Raw genomic sequence first — 25,575 nt, 5'->3', positions numbered from 1 at the left:
TTCAGCAACATGTCTCTTGTTTCAGCAATACTGGAGATGAAAGGGAATATAGGCTGTTTGACTGGGTAAGGGCAACTTGGTCATGTAATGAAATGTCCAGGAATATATCCAACTGGACTTGACAACCTGACTTGCACAGACCCACAAGTGTGGTTTAGTCGCCCCAGTAATGTGGGGTTATTTAAGTCCTGGAGCCATGTTAATCCATTATACTAGATCAAGACACCATAGAGTAGAGAGACTACCTCCTCCAGGCAGCCGGAACGTAGGAGCAGAAACATTAACAATGATAGGAAGTTTTTCATGTGTTTGCTTGAGTTTCATTTCGCTATTCCACATGGATGAGTCTGATCAAAACAACCCATCATTGCACAGGAAACTGCCCATGGTTTAACCATTGAGTACTGTGTTCCCTTTCCCTTCAGAGATCAGTCTAAGTGTTGCCTGTTCATCAAGGATTAGTAGAAAAAATAACAAAAGTCTAGAGAAGGGGTTTACTGCGTCCTTTTCAAATAACAGGTCAGTGCAGATTTCCTGTTCTGTGCCAGCATTAAACTTTTCATGAAAGTTATCAATGGAGAGTGTTTAACTTCTCTGTTCGTCCAATGCCTATGTATTCATAAATCTTGCTTATGTAAGTATAGATGTTGAATCAGGAGGTCTAGTTATCTAGTTCTGTCAGAATTGCTATTGATGAAGAGCAAATGATGGAAATAGCACCTTTATCCCCAAGGTGGGGCACAAGTCAACTAAGTGGAAATAAAGTCCCATAGCGAGCGTATTTAGCCGCATGTTGCCCAGTGCTCGCAACTCGGAGAAACATATGGCTATACAACGCCACTCACATTAAATAAGGGACCTCAGTGGGGAATGAGCCCCTACACCAAGGGGCTCCGCTCGCCGGAACTCCTCAGTCTGGTGAGAGACCTGGGCCGGGATTCTCCCCTACCCGGCGGGGCGCGGGGGTCCCGGCAGGACGGAGTGGCGTGAACCTTTAGGGGCTAGGCCCGCGCTGGAGTGGCCACGCAAATGGCCTTTGGCTCCCTGCCAACCGGGGCCGAAAGGCCTTCGCCGGTTGGCGGAAGTCTGCGCATGCGGCGGTGCGTCAGCTGACGTCATACTGGCGTATGCGCAGCGGAGGGGGTTCTCTTCCGCCCCCGCCATGGTGAAGACCATGGTGGGGCGGAAGAAAAAGAGTGCCCCCCCGGCGCAGGCCCGCCCGCCGATCGGTGGGCCCTGATCGCGGGCCAGGCAACCGTGGGGGCACCCCCCGTTGTCAGATCGTCCCATGCCCCCCCCCCCAAGGACCCCAGAGCCCGCCCGCGCCGCCAATCCCGCCGGCACCAGAGGTGTTTTGATTCCCGCCGGCGGGATTGGCCCATCGCGGGCGGAAGAATCGCCGCGGGGGCCCACCGACCGGCGCGGGGGACCCGCTGGCCGGCACGGCGCAATTCCCACCCCTGCCAATTCCCGGGTGGCGGAGAATTCGGGCCACGGCGGGGGCGGAATTGACGCCGGCGCCGGGCAATTCTCCGACCCCCCCCCCCCCCCCCGCGGCCCCAATGCACCCTGGCATCGGCCCTGCCAGCTCGCAGTGCCACCTGGGCACCTTAGCAGTGCCAGGCTGACATCCAGGTGACACTGCCAAGGTGCCAGGCTGGTAGTGCCTGGGTGGCGCCAGCAGTGGCAGGATACAACACTGCAGCCAAGGGCATGCACCTAGGGGCCTACAATCCCTTGGGAGAAACCCACGAATGCCACTTGTGGGGACCAGTGCTGAATGGCACTTGCCTGATGACTCAGAGCCAAAGGGGATAGATCCCGATGCCTCGGATACCTCAGAGAACTCCATATTAGAGTGAAACTAGCTGTCTCCCTCGAATATGCAGATTTGCTAAAATGTGATCCCGCTGACAATGGTCGGGATTTACATTGCAACGTCACACGAGACTGCGTTGGATCTCGCAAAGCTTTGAGAGCTGGGTAGATCCCGGGCGTGGGTCCCCCGGCTTTTATCGGCCAAGCTGTGCCGGGGCAAACAGTTTTTCAGGTACAGTGTGGCCATTGGATTGCGTCCATGGTGTCATGTGTCATGATATTCCTATCTTCATTGGAGTTAGGTTATTGAAAACTGCAAATCCAGTAACTTTTATACTCTAAATACAAGAAGAGTGACCTGTTACACAATGTAGGTAGATTCCCACAGCTGAATTTCATACAAGGCACATTTTACTATGTATTGTAAATGCAAAGAAGTTCAAAACATTTTTCCTCATGTTTGGCTCCATTTTTCTTGTGAAAATTTCTTGTCCCCACAGACCTCGCTTTGAAACTTGGAGAAGGTGACAGGTTAGGGTTCTTCCTGTTTGTAGGACTTGGCAATTAACCAACAGGGATTTAAAATGAGCCAATACCCTGTCTTCTCAGCACTACCTGCCTCCAACATTGTAACATTGGGCACCATTTACTGGCTCGGTATAGAACTAATAACATGTGCCTATGGTGACTGACAACGTGACCTCAAACAGGCCCACTGAGAGGGAGGTTTATCCTGTGTATGCTGCCTCTTATTGTATTTACAGAGTTGATGTGGGACATCACACCTAAACGTTACTTACTTTTTTTAAAGAAAATATTTTATTGAAGCATTTGTAATTTTCACAGTTGACAGTTTAACACTTTAACATTCCTTAAACAACCGCGTGGGCCGACACACGCAAAAAAACTAAAAACAACATCCCCTACTATACCCACCCTATTTCATAATTATCCGTGTACTAAGTTCCCTGTCTTTGACTTACACTGCATTTACCTCCCCCCTCTCTTTCCCCCCCCGCCCTTACTGCTGATGTTCAATTTTTCTTGAAGAAGTCGGTGAACGGTTGCCACCTCCGGGCGAATCCCTGAATTGATCCTCTCAATGCGATCTTAACCTTTTCCAGGCTGAGAAACCCTGTCATGTCGCTGTCCCACGCTCCTGACATTGGGGGTTCCGAGTCTCTCCATCCCAGCAAAATCCGTCTCCAGGCCACCAGGGTTAAGGCCAGAACATAGGCCTCCCTCCCCTCCTTGGCCCCCGGATCTTCCGATACCCCAAATATTACCAACCCTGGACTCGGAGTTACCCTTCCTTCCAGGACCTCTGACATAACATCTGCAAATCCCTGCCAGAATCCCCTCAACTTCGGACACGCCCAGAACATATGTACATGATTCGCTGGGCTTCCCCCACAGCGTCTGCACTTATCCTCCACTTCCTCAAAGAACCTGCTCATCCGGGCTACCATCATGTGGGCCCTATCAACTACCTTGAACTGGATTAGGCTAAGTCTGGCACAAGACGTGGGTGAATTAACTCTCTTCAAAGCCTTTTCCCACAGTTCAATTTCCAACTCTCCTCCCAGCCCCTCTTCCTACTTCCTCTTCACCTCCCCAATAGGGACTCCTTCCCATTCCATCAACTCCTTATATATCTCCGAGACCCTCCCCAATCCCCATTTTTGACATCACCTTACCCTGCAGTCCCCTCAGGGGGAGGCGAGGAAAGCTTGGAACCTGCCTCTGGACCACACTGGCACCCCTGCCAATCTCATGTGCTGTCTCCATTGTCCCCACACCCTCAGGGCTGCCACTACCACTGGGCTTGTGGAGTACCGAGCCGGCGAGAACAGCAGGGGCGCCGTCAATAATGCCTCTAAACTCGTACCCTTACAGGATGCCGCCTCTACTCACTCCCAAACTGACCCCTTGCCCACTACCCACTTCCTGACCATCGATATGTTGGCCGCCCAGTAATAATTAATAAAACTCGGGAGGGCCAAGCCCCCCTCTCCGCGGCCTCGTTCCAGGAGTGCCTGCTTCACCCATGGGGTTTTACCAGCCCACACAAAACCCGAGATCGCTGCATTCATTTTCCTAAAAAAGGCCTTCGGGGAAAAAAATCGGGAAACATTGAAAAAAACTCAGCAATCTCGGGAGGACCGTCATCTTCACTGTCTGAACCCGCCCCGCCAGTGTCAGCGGGACTGCGGAAATCCCTTTTCATCTGATCGACCGCTTTACCCAGATTTAACTTGTGGAGCTGTCCCCAATCCTTAGCCTGGATGCCCAGATACCTAAAGCTCCTCCCCACCACCTTCAAAGGTAACTTTCTCGCTCTTTCCCATATTTAACTTGTAGCCTGAAAACCGCCCAGATTCTTCCAGTATCTCCATAATTCCAGCCATCCCCCCCCAAAAAGGTCTGTGATATAAAGCAGTAAATCATCTGCGTAGTGCTCCACCCCCCCCCCCCCCCCCCCAACCTCTCACTATCCCCTGCCAAACATTCGATGATCTAATGGCCATTGCCAAGTGCTCTATGGCCAGGGTAAACAGTAGTGGGAAGAGCTGGCACCACTGTCTTGTCCCCCTACAGAGACTAAAATATTCTGACCGAACCCGGTTGGTTCTTACATTCGCCACCGGAGCCTGGTATAGCAAGCGGACCCAATCCACAAATCCCTGCCCAAACCTGAACCTGCCTAAAATATCCCATAGGTACTTCCACTCCACCCGGTCAAAGGCCTTTTCTGCATCCATAGCTACTACCATCTCAACCTCGCGCCCCTCCGCTGGCATCATTATAACATTCAGGAGCCATCTAATCTTGGACGTCAGGTGCCTGCCCTTCACAAATCCCGTCTGGTCCTTCCCGATTAGCTCCGGGACACAATCGTCTATACGTGTGGCCAAGATCTTTGCCAGCAATTTAGCATCTATGTTCAAAAGGGAAATCGGCCTGTACGATCTACAGCTCTCCAGGTCTTTGTCCCACTTCATGTTGAGAGAGATTGATGCTTGCGATAGCGTTGGGGGAGCACTCCCAGCTCCTTAGACTCATTAAAGGCCTTAACCAGGAGCGGCCTCAGTAACTCAGAAAACATTTTGTAAAATTCCACTGGGTATCCATCAGGTCCCGGGGCCTTACCCGATTGCATCGCCCCCAATCCGTCTATCACCTCCCCGAGCCCAATTGGGCCCCCCAGGCATTCCAACAGCTCCTCATCTACCTTCGGGAACTCTAGCCTCTCCAAAAATTGTTTCGTACCCTCCTCCCGGGCTGGTGGTTTCGAATCATAGAGTCGACTATAGAATTCGCGAAACACATTATTTACCGCCCCGGGTCCACCACCACCTTCCCCCTCATATCGTTTCCATTCCCAATTTCTCTCGATGCCTCCTGTTTCCTCAGTATTTTTTGTTTTTTTTTCTTTTTTTTTCCTTTTTTTTTTCTTTTTTATAAATTTAGAGTACCCAATTCATTTTTTCCAATTAAGGGGCAATTCAGCATGGCCAATCCACCTAGCTGGCACATTTTGGGTTGTGGGGGCGAAACCCACGCAAACACGGGTAGAACGTGCAAACTCCACACGGACAGTGACCCAGAGCCGGGATCGAACCTGGGACCTCGGCGCCGTGAGGCCACAGTGCTAACCTACTGCGCCACCGCGCTGCCCTGTTTCCTCAGTTGATGTGCGAACACCCTACTGCCTTTCTCCCCATATTCGTATATTGCCCCTTTCACCCTCCTCAACTGCCCTTCTGCCTTACCTGTGGACAGGAGCCCAAATTCCATTTGGAGTCTCTGATGCTCCTTCAGGAGCTTCTCATCCGGAGACTCTGCATATCTCCTGCCCACCTGTAAGATTTCCCCAACCAGCCTGTCCAACTCCGCTCGTTCAGTCTTCTCCCTGTAGGCCCGAATCAAAATAAATTCCCCTCTGATAACCGCCTTCAATGCTTCCCAAACCACCCCTGCCACGGTCTCTCCCATGTCATTGCTCTTTATGTAGCCCCCGAATTGCGTCTCTCACCTGCTCATAAATCTAATCCTCCGCTAACAGCCCTACATCTAACCTCCACTGTGGACATTGGGTCTTTCCTGTGCTTACCCGTAGGACTATCCAGTGTGGAGCGTGGTCCGACACCACGATTGCTGCACACTCAGTGTCCTCCACCCCTGCTAACAGCATTTTGTCAAGTACGAAGAAGTCTATCCTGGAATATACCTTGTGGACATTAGAGTAGAATGAATACTCCATGCTCCTTGGCCTCCCAAATCTCCACGGTCCCACCCCCACCCCCCCCATGCGCTCCATAAACCCCCGCAGTTCTTTCCTGACCTGGAACTCGACCGGTCTAGTCTCGGATCCAACCCATATTAAAATCCCCCCCTCCTTAATCAGCCGGTGTGAGTCCAAGTCCGGAATCTGCCCAGCACCCTCCTGACAAACGCAACATCATCCCAGTTTGGGGAGTATATACTGACCAACACCACTGCCACTCCCTCCAGCTTCCCACTAAACATAACAAATCTACCCCCTGGGTTTGCCTCTATCTTTCCCACCTCGAATGCCACCTTTTTATTAACCAGGATTGCCACCCTCCTTGTTTTAAAGTCCGATCCCGAATGGAACACCTGTCCGATCCATCCCTTCTTCAGTCTAACTTTGTCTCCCAGCTTCAAGTGCGTCTCTTCCAACATGGCCATGTCCGCCTCCAGCTGTCTCAAGTGTGCGAACACACGGGCCTTTTTGACCGGCCCATTCTGTCCACGAACATTCCACGTAACCAGGCCTGGTCGGGGGGGGACGACAACGACCCTACCCCCCCCCCCCCCCCCCCCCCCCCCCCCTCTCCTCTGTCGATCAGCCATGACCTTTCTAAACGTTGCTTACAATAGGATGGTATGAGTTTTCAAATTTGAAATCTAATACAGGACAAGATGTATCAGAAAACGTTTTCATGAATAAGTCAAAGTACATTACAAACGTAACAACACCAATAGTTCAGAAATAGTCATTTCAGGTTACAAAGAATTCAATATTCACCCCAAAGAACTTTTATAAATTGATATACTAATAATCTTACCTTCTCCATAATCCTGTCAATCTGGCGGTTCTGTGTATCAATCTCATTGCCCATATCAAGGGCCATGTGGCGAAGGTTGCCAATAATACCACCAACTTGCTCTAAATTGTCATCCATCTCATTTTCTCGGGCATCATTGGTTACCCTACATCAGAAGAGAATTTCTTTAAAATACACTATTTTGTTCATATGTTTTAGGTTGGGCTATTCATCAATTCCAATTCTCTTCCCGCACCTAGTGGTCACTAAGCCAGACTTTGTCTGTTTTCATAGCTACTAATTCCTGGAACAGTTTACTAGTCTGTCATCAGGGGCCTATAGCTTGAAAGGCACCATCCCACATCTGCATGGTTGACCAGGAGTCTCTCCCGCTCTTGCTTCCCTCCATTGATGTGTTTGGAAGGATTTGCAGGTTGGCATACTCAACCCTTTTGATCACGTTATGAACACGTCTCCTGGGCTACCAAGCCCTGGGGTGGGACTCAAACCCGGAGCTTCTGGTTCAGAAGGAGGGACACTACGCATTGCATGACAAGATCACCTCACAGGTTGGACTATACAGCAGAGGAATTGTATCAAAAAGCTTACATCCTCTTTTAAAATTGGTTAGAGGCATCCGATATCTGCCTATTCGGCAAATTTTTAATGGCTTCTATTGAGGGCAGCATGGTGGTGATAGGTCAGCACTGCTGTCTCACGGCGTCGAGGGCCCGGGTTTGATCCCGGCCCCGGGTCACTGTCCGTGTGGAGTTTGCACATTCTCCCCTTGTCTGCGTGGGTCTCACCCCCAAAACACAAAGATGTGCAGGTTAGGTGGATTGACCGCACTAAGGTGCCTCTTAAAAAAAAACAATGGTTTCTATTTAATCAAACTAAATGACATTAAACTGCATGCAGCCTTTGTTTAGGCATTTTCAAGTGGTGTTTTGGGATCTGTTGCCTTCTTCATCATGGGTCTGATTGTAGTTCTGCTCGAGCTACTGACCAATCAAATTGGCTGGCAGCTCTTGAGGACAGGACTTCCGCCCACCGAAGGGCGCAAGACTCACTCTTCCCTTGTTCAGTCACCCCTGCCATGTTTATCTCAGCCAGATGGCCTTTTTTTAAATTACCAATTAAATTATCTAATGGGGGGAGGGATTGAGCAATGCACCACCCCCACCACACCACCCCCCCACAACTGCAAAATCTACCCCATGTACCACGTTCAAGATATAAAACAAGAGAATATGTTTAAAAGATCAAAATCGTAAAATAGCAGAAATATCCAGGTTTACCTGCTGTACTGATATGATTTTCCCCTTGCAGCTTTCATTGTAATCAGCCTGTACCTCTGTTAAATCTACAACATGTTAACCAACCTGGCTGTGATTTTCTCACTCTGCAGTGGCAGGTTTCCTGTGGCAGCCGCAGCAAGCCATTCAAATCTCCATTGACTTTGATGGGACCGGAGGATCCTAGCAGAAGGAGGGGCCAGAAAATACCACCCACTGTTTCTCCCTGCGTATTTTAAAAGCACTGTTATACAACTTCTAAACTGCAGTGAGAGATGTACATTATTAGATTTTGGTGATTATGTTTTATGTGTAGTTAAAGAAAATTGCTGCATGTGAGAGAGAGAGACCAGGGTTAATTGAGCAGCAGGAAGGTTACTAGAGATATGTTGCCTATGAGGCCTAAGAAATGAAAGGTTCAAGGTGGATATTCGTAAGGCGAGGGTATGGTGAGTTTGAGTTATAAATAAATAGGTTGGATCTGAAATTTGCATTGTGAGATAAGTGGGAAAATTGGCTTTTCAGCTGCTGAATTTCAAAAGGCAGTTCAGAGGTGACAAGAGACATTTGCATCTTCCAGAGGTCCCATGAGTAAACAGAGGAAGATACATTAAATTTTATTAACCCGACAGTAGAGGTAAATATAAAAAGATTTTTATATTTGGAGAGGTTGAGTTCAAAGTGTTGTTTAAGGGCAATGAAACCTGAGATGAAGGAGGGAAAAGATATGAAGGGAAAGTAGAGTTACGATGGAGAAAAGTCCTGAAGAGCAGCTCCCATGTGTGGATTGCTGGGAAGCTGTGAAATGTTTGAATCAGAGGCAGTCACTCAGAATTAAGCCAGGAGAGTCTTTGTTTTAGGAAGCAGAATGTTTTTGATCCTCCTTTTGGGATTCCACATCAGAGTGGACGTGTCGGAGAAGTCGTGAGATGTACCTTTATCAAAGTGAAAATTCCATGACTTGGTTAACATTCGTTGGATTTTTAAGGTTAAAATCTTTAAACGGTTTTTGTCATGAAGGTAGTTGAATGGTGTGCTTTTGACAAAGCATGTGTTTTACGTTTTCTTTCTGTAAGACTGGTTTAATTGTGTTACATTTACTTTGAGTGATTAAGTTTTTTTTTGTTTTAACACATCTTTTGATTTCTAAAATTCTAAAGGTGTTCCTGGAGTTCTGTGATTTTGAGGTCAGTATCTATTCCTCCTAGTTTTCACAAAAACAAAAAAGTTGATGATCAACAAGACACACTTCACTCTGGGGTCTGATTTGCTCAGTAATAGTATCAGCTATGGTCATAGTAGACTACTGGTACTGTTTTTCATATCTTTTATATGTAAGCCCAAACTGTTTTAGTGGCTATGATATCTAATTGCATTGTATTGCTTTGCTAGCGTTGTGAAAATTGCATGTATAATTTCAAGGTCTGCAACAGCACATGTCAGTAAAAAGCATCTGATAGTGTGGAAATGCGACAAGGAGATAACAGATATATCTCAACAGTGACAATGAGATTGTTTTTCTCTTGCCCCTGCTCTTCCTGATAGTTATTAATTACTGAGACCTTGGTGTATCGGAAACAATTTCTAAATCTGCAGAGGATACAAAACTAGGGGGCATATTTAACTCTGATGAGGATAGTGCAGAACTACAAAATGACAAGGACACGTTGATGGAATTGGGAGTCAAGTAACAGATGAAATTTAACGCAGTAAAGTGTGAAGTGATTTCTTTTGGTCGGAAGATTGCAGAGAGACAATATAAAATAAAGGGTATAATTCTTTTTTTTTTAAATTTAGATTACCCAATTATTTTTTCTATTAAGGGGCAATTTAGCGTGGCCAATCCACCTACTCTGCACATTTTTGGGTTGTGGGGGCGAAACCCACGCAGACACGGGGAGAATGTGCAAACTCCACACGGACAGTGACCCAGAGCCGGGATCGAACCTGGGACCTCAGCGCCGTGAGGCGGTTGTGCTAACCACTAGGCCACCGTGCTGCCCGATAAAGGGTATAATTCTAAAGGGGTGCAGGAGCAGAGGGACCTGGGTATATATATGCATAAATAATTGGAGGTGGCAGGTTGAGAGAGGGATTAATAAAGCATATGGCATCCTGGGTTTTATCAATAGTGGCATACAGTATAAACCAGAAGGTTATGTGAAATCTTTAAAAGTCACTGGTTTGACGTTTAGTCCTCTGCACCACACGTTAGGCTTTAGAGAGCGTGCAAAAAAGATTCATGAGTGCTCTTCCAGGGATGAGGAACTTCAGTTGTGTAGATAAGACCATTAAACATATGAGCAGAATTAGGTCACTCGGTCCATCGAGTCTGCTCTGGCATTCAATCATAGCTGATATTTTTCTCATCCCCATTCTCCTGCCTTCTCCCCATAACCCCTGATTGATCAAAAACCTATCTATCTCTGTCTTAAAGACACGCAGTGATTTGGCCTCCACAGCCTTCTGCGGCAAAGTGTTCCACAGATTCACCACCATTTGGCTGAAGAAATTCCTCCTGATCTCTGTTTTAAAGGATTGTCCCTTTAGTCTGAGATTGTGTCCTCTGCTTCTAGTTTTTCCTACAAGTGGAAACATCCTCTCCATGTCCACTCTGTCCAGGCCACGGCATATCCTGTAAGTTTCAATAGGTTCCCCCCTCATCCTTCTAAACTCCAACGAGTACAGACCCAGAGTCCTCAAACATTCCTCATATGACAAACTCCTCATTTCAGGGATCATGATTGTGAACCTCTGGACCCTTTCCAAGGCCAGCACATCCTTCCTTATACGGGGCCCAAAACTGCTCACAATACTCAAATTGGGGTCTGACCAGAGCCTTATATGGCCTCAGAAGTATACCTTGATCTGGTAGTATCGCCCTCTCGACATGAATGCTAACATTGCATTTACCTTCCTAACTGCCGACTGAACCTGCACATAAACCTTAAGAGAATCATGAACAAGGATTCCCAAGTTCCTTTGTGCTTCTGATTTCCGAAGCATCTTCCCATTTAGAAAATCGTCTATGCCTCCATTTCTCCTTCCAAAGTGCACAACCTCACACTTTTCCATATTATATTCCATCTGCCGCTTCTTTGCCCACTAGCCTGTCCAAGTCCTTCTGCAGCCCGCCTACTTCCTCAATACTACCTGCCCCTCTACAGAACTTTGTATCATCTGCAAACTTAGCAACAGTGCCTTCAGTTCCTTCCTCCAGATCATTAATGTATGTTGTGAAAAGCTGTGTCCCAGCACCGACCCCTGAGGTACACCACTTGTCACTGGCTGCCATACTGAAAATAACCCCTTTTTCCCCACACTCTGCCTTCTGCCAGTCAACCAATCCTCTATCCATGCCAGGATCTTACCCTTAACACCATGGGCTCTTAACTTATTTAACAGTCTCCTATGCGGCACCTTGTCAAAGGCCTTCTGGAAATCTAAATAAATCACGTCCACTGGTTCTCCTTTGTCTAACTTCCTTGTTGCTTCCTCAAAGATTTGTCAGACAAGACCTCCCCTTGACGAAGCCGTGCTGATTCAGTCCTATTTTATCATGCATTTCCAAGTACTCCGCAATCTCATCTTTAATAATGGACTCTAAAATCTTACCAATGACTGAAGTCAGGCTAACCGGTCTATAATTTCCCGTCTTCTTCCTCCCTCCCTTCTTAAACAGTGGTGTTACATTAGCCCACTTTCCAGTCCTCTGGGACCCTTCCTGCCTCCAGTAATTCCTGAAAGATCATCACTAATGCCTCCACAATCTCCTGAGCTCTTTTCGAACCCTGGGGTGTAGCCTATCCGGTCCAGGTGACTTATCCACCTTCAGCCCTTTCAGTTTCCCCAGAACCTTCTCCTTAATAATGGTCACTGCACTCACCTCTGCCCCTGGTTCTCCTGGAGCTCTGGCATCCCACTAATGTCCTCCACCGTGAAGACTAATACAAAATAATTATTCAGTTCATCTGCCATTTCTTTGTTTCCTATTATTACTTCTCCAGCCACATTTTCCAATGGTCCAATGTCTATTTTTGCCTCTCTCTTACCCTTCATATATTGAAAAAAACTCTTCCTATCTTCCTTTATATTACTAGCTAGCTTGCACTCACACTTCATCTTCTCCCCCCTTATTGCCTTTTTAGTTGTCCTCTGCTTGCTTTTAAAGGCTTCCCACTAATCCTCGCCACTTTTTATTCTTTTCTTTAGCCTTTATGCTGTCCTTGACATCCCTCGTCAGCCATGGTGCCTCGTCCTTCCCTTAGCATGTTTCCTCCTCCTTGGATGAATTTCTGTTGTGCCTCCCGAATAACCCCCCAAAACCCCTGCCATTGCTGTTCCACTGTCTTCCCTGCTAGGCTCCTTTTCCAATCAACTCTGGCCAGCTCCTCATTCATATCTTTGTAGTTACCTGCATACTGAAGTCCCCCATGATTATTGTAATATTGCCTTTTTTTACATGCCTTTTCTAACTCCTGATTTATTTTCTGTCCCACATCCTGACTACTGCTACATAACCCCCACCAGGGCCTTTTTACCTTTGCGATTCCTCAACTCTACCCACAGAGATTCTATGTCTTCTTATCCTATATCGCTCCTTGCTATCGATTTAACTTCATTCCTTACTAACAATGCAACCCGCCCCCTTTGCCCATCTGCCTGTCCTTTTGATAGGACGCATATCCTTGTACATTTAGATCCCAGCCCTGATCCCCTTACACCCACTTCTCTGTGATGCCCACAACATCGTACCGGCCAATTTAAATGTGCGCAACCTTGTTCCGTACACTGCACGCATTTAGGTACAACACCCTCAATCCTGCATTGACCTCCTCCCTTTTCACACTTTTTCACCTTTTTTGCTCTGCCCGAGGGTGATGTTGTTCTTTTATTTTGGTTCTCTATTTCCCCTTCAGTTATTACACCTTCGAAGCTCTTTTTCTGGTTCCCACCCCCTGCCATACTAGTTTAGATCCTCCCGAGTGAATCTAGCAAACCTCCCAGCCAGGATATCAGTGCCCCTCCAGTTTAGATGCAACCCGCCCTTCTTGTACAGGCTCCACCTGCCCCGGAAGAGATCCCAATGGTCCAAAAATCTGAAACCCTCCCTCCTACACCACCAGTTTAGCCACGTATTTAGCTGCATTATCCCCCCATTTCTAGCCTCAGTGGCACGTGGCACAGGGAGTAATCCTGAGATTACAACCCTAGACGTCCTGCTGTTTAGCTTACTGCCGAACTCCCTGAACTTTTTCTGCAGGACCTCATCACTCTTCCTGCCTGTGTCGTTAAGTACCTACGTGTACTACGACCTCTGGCTGTTCACCCTCCCCCTTCAGGATGTCCTGTGTTCATTCAGAGACATCTTGACTCTGGCACGAGGAAGGCAATATACCATCCTGGAGTCTCTTTCACATCCACAGAAGTGCCTACCTTTGCCCCTTATTATCGAGTCCCCTGTAACTATCGCTCTCCTGCACTTTGCCCTCCCCTGCTGAGCAACAGAGCCAGTTGTGGTGCCACTGTTCTGGTTGCTGTTGTTTTCCCCTTGCGGTATTGTATGAAGCAAATAATGGCATGATGGGAAAAGTAGTCAAGTTTTCTTGGTACAAGTGAATTTAAACTAATGTCATATAACCTAAGGCACAGAAACAGAGACAGCCTGTCTATGGGAACCGGGTGACTCTGAGAGTCTAGATAAGGCTTGGAGCTAGAAGTAGTCTTAATACATAACAAGCTGAACAACTATCTCTTCCTGTTCCTAAACAACTTCTTCCCTTACTTAAAACAAAGACAAGATAATAATATAAAACTCAAGTCCCCTGGCGGTCAGCAAGGTGCCGCCATTGTAACGATTATTACTTATGTTTTACTTTTGACCAAATTCCTGACCAAGCTGTATTCATGTTATCTTGATCCTATAATGTATAAGAATCGCCTTCTTTTTCTGTACTAGCGCAGACTTGGGACGGACTCCGCAGTTTGTAATTGACTGCCTTCCGACTTTCCAAGTTTCTGCCAATTTCTGCTAGCAGTTCTAATTAGTGAATAAAGTTCAGTTTTGCTTACCTAATGAATGCTGTTTGAATTTCTCTATTACAGTCAAGATGCGGGGAAAATATAGAATACAACACCCTGATACGCTATCCCCCTCAACAGTATCCAAAACAATATACCTGTTAGAGAGGGGGACAGCCACAGGGGATTCCTGCGCTGACTGCCTGCCCTTTCTAGTGGTCACCCATCTGTCGGCTTGCACCTTGGGTGTGACCACGTCTCTATAACTCCTATCTACGATGTTTTCTGAAACCTGCTCCAACCGAACCACGCGGTCTGTGAGGAGCTGCCATTGGTTACACTTGCTACAGATGCAGTCGACCAGAACGCTGAAAACGTCACAGATCTGCCACATCTCACAGTTGGAGCACTACACCCTGCTGAGTGACATTTAAGCACTAGTTAATTAATTTAAAATAAAAGCTTGAATTATTGTTAGATTGAGTTACAACGAACTATATGGCCCTGATGCTAGATTTTTTACCGTAAAATTAAATGCTAAATACTAATCCCTGCCCTCAAATTTAGTTACTCCTCGACCTAGTTTATTGATAAGTTTTGATAGATCAGAAATAGTTCTTAGAAGAGAAAGTTGAGACCTTCAAAATTATGAGGTCTCTGGATAGAGTAGATCTGGAGAAACTATTCCTATTGGTGGGAGAATTGAGAACCAGAGAGTGCAGATTTGTGGCATTTTTGAAAAATTCATTTTTATGGGATGTTGAGTTCGTTGGCTAGGCCAGCATTTGTTGCTCATCCCGAGATGCTCTTGAGAAGGGGATGGTGAGCTGCCTTCTTGAACCACTGCAGTCCATGTATTGTAGGTACACCCACTGTTAGGGAGGGTGTTTCAGGATTTTGTCCCAGCAACAGTGAAGGAACGGCAATATATTTCCAAGTCAAGATGGGTTAGTGACTTGAAGGGGAGCTTCCAGGTGGTGGTGTTCCCATGTATCTGCTGCCCTTGTCCTTCTAGATGATTTGGAAGGTGCTGCCTAAGGAGCCTTGGTGAGTTTCTGCAGTGCATCTTGTAGATGGTACACACTGCTGCTACCGTACATCGGTGGTGGAGGGAGTGAATGTTTGTGGAAGGGGTGCCAATCAAGTGGGTTGCTTTGTCTTGGAGTCAGTCGAGCTACTTAAGTGTTGCACTTATCCAGGTAAGCAGGGACGATTCCATCACACTTTTGGTTTGTGTCTTGTGGGTGGTGGACAGGCTTTCTGGAGTCAGAGGGCGAGTTACTCTAACCTGATCATGTAGACACAGTATTTATATGGCTAGTCCTGTTCAGTTTGTGGTCAATGGTAACCACCCAGGATGTTGATAGTGGGGGATTCAGTGATGGTAATGCCATTGAATGTCATGGAGCGATGGTTTGATTTTCTCTTGTTGGAGATGGTCATTGCCTGGCACTTGTGTGGCACAAATATTACTTGACAAAAGAATTATAGAGACACAAACAGAAAGATTTTCATGTAGCGAGTGGTTAGAATATGGAATGCGCTTCCTGCGAGTGTGGTGGCAGCAGGCTGAATTGAGGCATTCAAGAGGGAATTGGCTTGGTATCTGAATAGGAAGAATATGAAGGGCCGTTGGAATAGGCAGGGGAGAGATATTAGGTGAACTGCTCCTTTGAAGAACCAGTACAAACATGGTGGGCTGAATGGCTTCCTTCTGTGTTGTAACGTTTTTATGATTCTATGATTTAATGCAGCCTGTCATAGTGGGAAACATGGCGGCCAGGCCCAGTTAATCACAGGAGAGTCCGCATGTCAGTCTTCCCAGCAGGAAAGATTCCCATGATTAAGTTGAAGGCAGGAATGGGCCCTTGGGGGGGGGGGGGGGGGGGGGGGGGGGGGGGGAGAATTCTCCCTCGCATGGAGGGATTTCAATCAAACCTATTATTGAGTCAATTGACAGCAATTATCCCTGAGCCCACTGGAATTTAGTAGCAGCTGAGGGATTACATGCGAGTGTCATGGCCTTGAAGGTTGCCCAACAAACCCCATCAGGTTTGCTTGCAGCCAATAAGGGGGAGTCCCGATTTGAAGGCACTTAGTATCAGATCAAAATACCCAGTATTGGGAAGGTGGGTTGCCACTGAAAGCCACCTCTCATCTCTCCTGCCCTTGCCTCTGATTCCCTATCCCCACATCACCCTTCTCCATCCTCATTCACTGGGGTACAGGGATCCATAAGATGGAATGGCAGAAGTAGGCCATTTAGCTCATTGAATCTGCTCCGCCATTCAATTAGATCATGCCTGATCTGATAATCTTCAATTTCCCAGTTTTAAACCCTTGATTCCCTTACTGATTAAAAACCTGTCTATCTCTACCTTAAACATCCTTTTTTTAAAAAAAAAGTATTTTTATTGGTTTTGCATTTATAATAACATTGTTAGGAGCATCACCCAGTAATAAAGCAATATTTACAGAGTGGGTATAGGAGGCAAAAATAAAAGAAAAAATTAGGAATATAAACAAGTATGTATACAAAGGTAACAAGTGTATAGATGCGGGGCCATCACTTTGGGCCCCTGTGATCAGTTACCACAACTGTGCCATGTTAACTGGATACATGTTGCCTTCTAGTATTAAAAATACCAGGGGATAGTTTGTTGTTACCTGGGAGTACCTTGTTGCCTTTGTTGTGATCGCAACCATGAGCGTCCTTGCCCTTCCTTGGCTCCTCTGCCTTGCCCGTCCCCACGTCACCGTTGCCTAAAACATACTTAATGACCCAGCCTCCACAGCCCTCTGCAGTAAAGAATTTCACAGATTCACTGCCCTCTGAGAGAAGAAATTTCTCCTCGTCTCTGTCTTAAATGGGCGACCTCTTACTCTGAGATTATGTTGTCTGGCCCTAGATTCTCCCACAAGGTGAAGCAACCTTTCATCATCTACCCTGTCAGGCCACCTGAGAATCCTATATGTCTCAATAGGGTCGCCTCTCATTCTTCTAAACTCCAATGAGTAAAGTCCCAACCTACACAACCTCTCCTCTTAAGAAAATCCCTCCATACTTTTCTCCAGACTGTCAGTATATCCCAATATGCTCTCTGGTGATTGTGGAGCAATACCAGCAGCAGGTATTGATCCTGGTGGGCTGGCAGCTCTCGGTGGGCAGGATTCCTGCCCATGGTGTCCTGAATCCCAGGGAAGGCAGATGCTGGCTAGTTAAGTGCCTTGAAAAGCATTTAATCTGGTCGAACCACGCCCTCAGAATTAATGAGAGTCTCTCACTGGTTCTCCAATCATGCAGTGGACTGGACACAGGTAAATTATATTAAATTCCACCCACTGAGTTCTAAACTTTCTGATCACTGTGGAGAACTGTGAGCCCTTCCTATTGGCAAAATGTCACAGCCCCCTTTCATGGGTAAGTTTGCCCATTCATGACTTAGAGCTGTAGAAAAGTCTAATTAATAGCACATCATTCGACTTGCGGATTTTGGGTTTATATGGCTCATCTCACCTGCGAATAAATCCTCCACTGATAGCCATCTGCTCACGTTCATCCATCACGCGAGCAGGCTGACTGGCTACGACCCCATCTTGGTTATTTCCCCAGGCCTTCTTGTAAGCATCACTTGACTTGAGTCTGCACAGGTAGAACAGATCATCGTAAGGTAGATAGAAACTATGGCGCAAAGCAGGATATCTTACATTCACATTTCTAACTGCATCAGGCAGGTGGATATTTTAGGAAATTGATACCGATATATCATATTGTTCTGGGAAAATGTGGCCAAGTCTGCGCCAAACACATATTACATTTTTCAGTGCACAACAGTTCACATAGGAATGATTATTTCCAATATTATTCCATTGGATTTAATTAAACTTTGGACCGTTACACAGAACAAGACGTAAAACACTAACATTAGCAGACAGAAAAAAAAGACTGCCAAGTTAAGCATGGACATCACATGACAGAAATCAGACTGTCGCCTTTTGAGAATAATTTAAGATGATATAACTACGAAAATGTAACTCTGTCCTCTTTATCATTTTACAATAACGCTGGTATTTGATATCATGAACCAGGTGGCTAATAGTATCAAAATTGCTTGTCAAAGCTGTAAGATCAGAGACATGATTCTCCAGTCCCTCCATGGTTGCCACGTGGGATGTGGCAGGGCCCGCCAGACGTCCATCAACCTGCGGAGGGGCTCGGAAATCCACGTCATGATGCTGCTTGTTTATTATTTTGGACCCAATCTACCAATATTGTGTGGAAACTTTTTGAAATACTGGCTGCATTTCAGAATAATATATCGGTACTTGTCATACATTAGCCACATATCGATGCCTGATGTACACACCCTTATCAACGAACGTACAAACTGAAGACACACGTACAATAGAACAAATGCAACAGCAAAAGAAAAAGCAATCAGTGGAATATCAGGATTCAGAAGGGAAAGCACTGAATCAACCCTTGCACCTTGTTCATGCTTAGACCCTGGGCATGAAAAGGGAATACGAAGTGCATTCAGGCAGACCCGCCACCCTACTGGTTCATTTGCATAAGAAGCACCAACAGTGAGGGTACTAATGATTGGCTAAGCACACAATTAGAATGGATCTCTGATGGCCAAACAACAGTGGAAAGTTGTAAACCCAGAACCAAAGAAATTAGTCCGCAGCAAGCTGAAAAAGAAAATCATGATTCGCAAAGCTAGTGTGCATTTCATATGGATAGAAAGACCCATTCTCATGCGTGCAGCTACAGTAAGATATAAATCATGGCATTGCTGCAGTATCAGGTCTCTGAGATGTGCAGCATGTACTGTGTTAATCATGTCAGAAAGTAATTCCCTTTATTAAAGCCAACCTAACTCTTAGCCATCCAGCCCAACAGATTCTGGTAGAAAAGTTGACTATTTGTTTTTGAACACTCATGGGTTTGACCGGGCACACAAAACTGCTAGTAGGGCATCAGTTGCCTTCTATATGTACCCTCCACCCGTTATTCAGTTCCATTCATTTCATTGGGCAGGGGGATACAGGGGTGGTATTATGGACAGCAGATGAAATTCCAGTGGCTTTGCCGCCAATTTGTTCCCTGTGACTCACTCAATGGCATAGACATGTGGGTTCAAGAACATGATGCTGCCAGACAGTCACTCCCTAGTCGCTGTATGTTAATTTAAGATCTAGGAAAGGCTGTCAAGGCAAGGGGTAAAAGAAATGCTGACAACAGAGAGAAAATAATCAGCAGTCACATGGAGCAATTCCCTTGGCCCCGAAAGCATGAGTTAAAGAGCTGCTATTGGGTTTCCATGGAGCTTAAAAAAAATAGACCCCACTTTTAATTTGACAAGACAATACAGTATATTCATCATGTAATATAGTAGGCCCATTCTAAGGCTGTACTCATATTGATGCTGCAATGCATGTATGAGTGATGCAACCCCATAACAGGTAGGCACTTTCAAAAAGTGTTCACCACGGCACCATTTGATGCACTGTGAGTTTTGCTCAAAACCTCCAACTTTTGTTCTGAAACCTTCATGGATAGGGACAACTGGTTACAGTCCAACCCTATTCACCAAGGAAGTGATCAACACCTCAAATCTGTTGTCATGCACCAGGTGGTTGAGGACAGGGCACAAGACTTAATTAGTGAACGAATGTTATAATGGGAAACCAGTGGGGATAGCATTTCAGAAGAATGGACCAAAGGGCCTTCACCATTACATCCAATTCGAATAGATCCTGTGCAATTCTGTCAAAGTAGAATATAAATCAATTTGTGAATGCTGTCTTTGGATCTAAAATATGCACTTTGTGGTGAAGTTTGGTTTGGCATGAACATCGGGCAAATCTCACCCAACATTTCAGATTATCATAGATTATCGTAGAATTTACAGTGCAGAAGAAGGCCATTCGGCCCATCGAGTCTGCACCGGCTATTGGAAAGAGCACCCTACCCAAGGTCAACACCGCCACCCTATCCCCAGAACCTAGTAACCCCACCCAACACTAAGGGTGATTTTGGCAATTTATCATGGCCAATCCACCTAACCTGCACATCTTTGGACTGTGGGAGGAAACCGGAGCACCCAGAGGAAACCCACGCACACACGGGGAGGATGTGCAGACTCCACACAGACAGTGACCCAAGCCGGAATCGAACCTGGGACCCTGGAGCTGTGAAGCAATTGTGCTATCCACAATGCTACCGTGCTGCAGGTTGATGACCTTTCACCAGAATGAGAAAAAGTCGGAGCTGCAACAAGTTGAAGATTGAATACAAGTATGGAGGCTGATAAATGGTCAAACATACACTCCACAGATGCTGTCAGACCCTTTTAAAAAAATTTTAGAGTACCCAATTCATTTTTTCAAATTAAGGGGTAATTTAGCGTGGCCAATCCACCTACCCGGCACATCTTTGGGTTGTGGGGGCGAAACCCACGCAAACACGGGGAGAATGTGCAAACTCCACACGGACAGTGACCCAGAGCCGGGATCGAACCTGGGACCTCGGCGCTGTGAGGCAACAGGGCTAACCCACTACGCCACCGTGCTGCCCCGTGTCAAACCCTCTTGAGTATTTCTGACATTTTCTTTGTTTATTTTGGAATCCAGCATCTGCAGTATTTTGATTTTCTATTGACACTTGAGCTGCCGCCACTTCTCTTCGAGGGATTCCCACCTTGAAGAAGTTCTGCTCTCGGACAGGACTTTAATTTTTCTCGTTTACCTTTTACACCTTCATTGCATTCCATTTCCTGTCTCATATTTCCATGCAGTCCTGTTTTCCATCCTATTCCCGTTTTCTCCTCCCTCCCTCACTTTCCCTTTTTCCATACTTGTTTTAAGCCCGTCGTATCTCCAACTTTTCCCAGTTCTGATTAATGGTCGTCAACCTGAAAGGTCAACTGCATCACTCCCTCCACAGCTGCTGCCTGATTGCTGAATATTTCCAGATGTTGGACTGCAACCAGTTATCCCTGCCCATGAAGGTTTCAGAATAAAAGTTGCAGGTTTTTGCTCAAAAATTGAAATGTTTTGTTCAAAAAAACTACTGGTGTTAGTACAAGTGCTTTGAAAATGAGGTCCATTTTTCACCAGCACTGAAACAATGTTAAAGGGAATGGAGCCCCTGTTATACCTCCATTGTCATCACCAAGCAGAACTGGGACTGAAATGGTGCATTTTAGGTAAATTAAATTATCTGATACCATTAATTTTTGACTAAAGCGGAGGATAACTGCAACACCCGCAAACAAGGCCAAGACTCAAATATGCCTTTCTCTTATACTTCCAGGATAAACTTGTGGAAGTGGAGCCCCTCATAACCCCTGCTAACCCTCCAACATAATGGAATCGAGATCCCCTGGGTTAAGAGTTTCTAAATCTATCCACAGAAGGGAAAATGCTGGAAAATCTCAGCAAGTCTGACAGCATCTGTAGGGAGAGAAAAGAGCTAACGTTTCGAGTCCGATGACTCTTTGTCATAGCTTTGACAAAGAGTCACGGACCCGAAACGTTAGCTCGTTTCTCTCCCTACAGATGCTGCCAGACTTGCTGAGATTTTCCAGCATTTTCCCTTTCGTTTCAGATTCCAGCATCCGCAGTAATTTGCTTTTATCCACAGAAGGGACCTGGCACAGCTATGCGGAAAGATCGGACAGGCTGGGGTTGTTCACCTTGGAACAGAGGAGGCTGATGGGAGATTTGATTGAGATGTACAAAGTTGTGAGGGGCCTGGATAGAGTGGATGGGGAGGGGCCTATTTACTTTAACAGAGGGGTTAGTGACTAAGGGGTATAGATTTAAAGTGATTGGTAGAAAGATTAGAGGGAAGATGAAGAATAAAATGCTCACCCAGAGGGCTGTAGGGGTCTGAAACTCACTGTCTGAAAGAATGGTAGAGGCAGAAACACTCAACCTAAACTAATTTGTAAGATGTCTGAATATGAACCTCAAGAGCCATAACCTGCAGGCGACAAAGCAAATGCTGAAAGTGGGATTAACCGGCGTGGCTCGTTTCTTGGCCGTAGTAGACATGCTGGGGTGAGTGGCCTCATTCTGTGCCATAAACGTTCTAGAACTCTACGGTTAGACCAAGTAGACTTCCTTGACACTGGGAACAAGTGGGACCACACCGGAGTCAGCATTAGGAGAGGGGCCTGAACTCCCAAAGATCAAGTGGGGAGAAGAAAAAGCAATTTTAATCCTGGAAAACTTCAAAACAAAAAAAAACAGCTAACGTTTTCTCGCTGTTATTGCTTAAATTTCAGGATTCATTGTTTGGAAGTTACAAACTGTCCATATTTATCCACAGTTTACTGCACATGCTCAGATCCTGTATCATCATCTGTTGTTAAGTTGGTTTGCTGAAATAATAGATTATTACATCATGTACAAGAACACACTCAGGTATAAAACAAATGAGCCCAAATATACATGCTTGGGTAACAAGGTTATCCATTCACAAAATGAAGCTGAATAGAGACTACAAAAGACTAATTTATGTCCACATTGCTGGGTTTGAAATCATGTTTGGACTGTCATATTATACCCATGCATTCAAAAAAACATTATCCCCCCAAGCAATAAATATGTTTAATAGCAATAGTGAATCTGGTGGTGTTACATATTAAAATAGATCACAACATGCTGAAAATCCATTATTGCACAGTTCATTCTTTGCTACTTAGCAGAACATGTTGACATCACAAACTATTACCCACATCACTTGACACATAAAATAGGCCATTCTTGGACAGCTCCATCGACTGATAACAAGCTGAGTGTGTTCTGGTAATACTCTATTATTTATGTTTTAACATCTCCAGATTATAGTTTGATAATCTGTATAATGAGCATGCTAGGGCATTGCTTACAAAGGTGACACCGAGAGTGAAGGGATTCTATTGCAGCATGCCTGATTTTACTATGCATTAGATCGACTAGGTAGTCTACACTATGAAATGGATGCCTTTAAACTATTAGAATTTCTCTGCATGCCAATCGCTCATCCTGCCACTAATGCCAAGCGCGGATGAGCTGTGCAAGGCTTAATTTGAGCCTTGGATGCCCAGATGCTTAGGCAGGCAGGCAGGCAGACAGACACCACCTACTTGTTACATGGACAGGCACAAAGACCACAGAATTTTCCTAGATCTGTCAAATTCTTTTCTGCTTCTTTCATGTCCTTATTGATTTGGTCCATTCCTTCCTCGATGCGTTCCAGTTGTTCTGATTAAACACAAGATTTTTTTTGTTTTGTTTATACATCCCACACAATGAAGCAGATGAGAAAGAAAGGACAACAACAAAAAAAAAAGAACGACAATTCAAAAAGGAACACTTTGGACATTCACTTTGACAGCTGGACACCACACATTAGAGCCAGTGCCTAGTACCTACTTGTTACAAGGACATATGAAAAGGCCACAGCATTTCCCTAAATCTTTTAAAGTTTTCTCAGCTTCCTTCATGTCCTGGTTGATATGGTTCATGCCATCTTCCACACGATCAAGTTGTTCTGGTCAGGATAAAGGGATGATAGTAGTGGAATGAATTTTGGTTTGCATTGACCATGAATAATGACCATGTAATCTAAGTTATGAAGGTAGAGAAAGGTTCACTAATTTGATACATTGCTACTGTCGTATGCACAGTGACTGCTGGACCAAAATATTTCTTGTTGATAGACCTAGAAAGGAAAATAATTAGCTAATCTTTTAGCATTATGATAGCATTGAACAGTTGACGGTAATGTTCTAAAACCCAAACGTACTGCAGAGGAGGAAGAAAAATTCAAATCTTCACAATAGTTCACCTTTGATGAAAAACTATTGTTTCCCTCCACATCCTCTCTTCTTTTGCCAGTCATTAACCATGGATCCGTTGGTAACACTTTTGCCTCTGCATCAGATGTTTGTAGGGTACAATTCCCATTCTGGGGTCTTGAGCATAATACCTAAGCTGACACTCAGTACTGAGGGAGTGCTGCATTGCCAGAAGTGCCATCTTTAGGATAAGAAGTGAAATGAAGGCCCCATCTGCTCTCTTTGGTGGATGTGAAAGATCCCAGGTCGTATTTGGAGATAAGCGCAGATAGGAGTTAATAATTTTTATCCCTGAACCAAAAAATTAGATTATCTGGCCAATATCTCATTGCTGCCTGTCTGACCTTGCTATGTGCAAATTGGTCCTCAGGTTCCTGAATTATAACAGTGATCATATTTTAAAATTGTATTGAAAGATATAAGATTCTGATGGGGCTTGACCGGATAGATACTGAGAGGATATTTCCTCTTGTGGGGTAATGTCAATCTAGCGGCACAGTTTAAAGTTAAGGGGTATCCCATTTAAGATAGAGATAAGGAGACATTTTCTCTCTCAGGGGTCATGGTGTTTGGTATTCTCTTCCCCAGAGAGCAGTGGAGGCCGGGCCATTGAGTATATTCAAGGCAGTTATATGGATTTTTGATTGTGAAGGGAGTCAAGAGTTTTTGAGGGACAAGAAAATAAGTGGTGATAATGTCGCAATCAGATCAGCCATGATATTACTGAATGGTGGGGCAAGCTTGATGGGGTGAATGGCGTGCTCCTGCATTTATTTATTGTGATCTTATTGGCTATAAAATGCCTTGGGGCAACCTGAAGTTTCTTATAAAAATGCAAATCTTTCTTATGTTAAAACAGAAATGCCATTAAGTAGTGATTTTCAAACTTAATTTTGAAGGGGCTCCACTGCAAATGTGACCTCTGCAAAATTGACCTCTGCTGGCTTCTAAAATACAGAGTCAGATATTCAAAAGAAAACTGTGTTCTCATGACACTTTATTGTACAATAATTGAAATCATGTGCTCATAAGTCAATCAGAAATACTCCAATAAGTTTTGGACTCCATGAGATCGTTCACAAGCTTCTTACAGTTTGAAACTGTCATGTTTCTTTGTTGCTTCACACCAGCACTGACTGACGCCACCTTCAAAAGGTGGAGGCAGGACGGGGGGGGCACTGACAGTTAGGGACCTATACACGGACGACAGGATCGCAACACTGGACGAACTGACAGAGAAATTTCAGCTAGCTGGGGGGAACGAGCTACGGTACCTGCAGCTCAAAAACTTCCTACGAAAGGAGACAAGGACGTACCCACAACCGCCACGACAGACACTACTGGAAGACCTACTGGACGCAAGTATCCTAGAGAAAGGGAACTGTAGCGACATGTATGACCGACTGGTAGAAAGGGACGACACCGTACTGGACGCAACAAGAAGGAAATGGGAGGACGACCTAGGGATGGAGATAGGGTGGGGACTCTGGAGCGAAGCACTGCATAGGGTCAACT

The 25,575-nt window shown here is 45.6% G+C and overlaps 1 protein-coding gene across 2 annotated transcripts in view; it reads right to left on the bottom strand.

The window, feature by feature from the left end:
• Positions 1–25,575, bottom strand: part of snap25a (synaptosome associated protein 25a) — a 186,438-nt gene that overhangs the window by 2,933 nt on the left and 157,930 nt on the right. The window contains exons 5-7 of one of the 2 annotated variants that reach the window (XM_038806670.1): positions 23,636–23,753; positions 17,724–17,849; positions 6,912–7,056 (exon numbers count right to left, since the gene is read on the bottom strand). In XM_038806670.1, coding sequence (XP_038662598.1) covers positions 6,912–7,056; positions 17,724–17,849; positions 23,636–23,753 — 389 coding nt within the window. Of the gene's footprint in view, positions 1–6,911; positions 7,057–17,723; positions 17,850–23,346; positions 23,465–23,635; positions 23,754–25,575 lie in introns of both variants that reach the window. The other variant, XM_038806662.1, reaches the window with a different exon arrangement.

This window comes from Scyliorhinus canicula, chromosome 1 (assembly GCF_902713615.1).
Source record: "Scyliorhinus canicula chromosome 1, sScyCan1.1, whole genome shotgun sequence".
Taxonomy (NCBI): domain Eukaryota; kingdom Metazoa; phylum Chordata; class Chondrichthyes; order Carcharhiniformes; family Scyliorhinidae; genus Scyliorhinus; species Scyliorhinus canicula.
The sequence above is the reverse complement of the archived record's forward strand: the minus strand, read 5'-3'. Positions and strand labels throughout refer to the sequence as shown.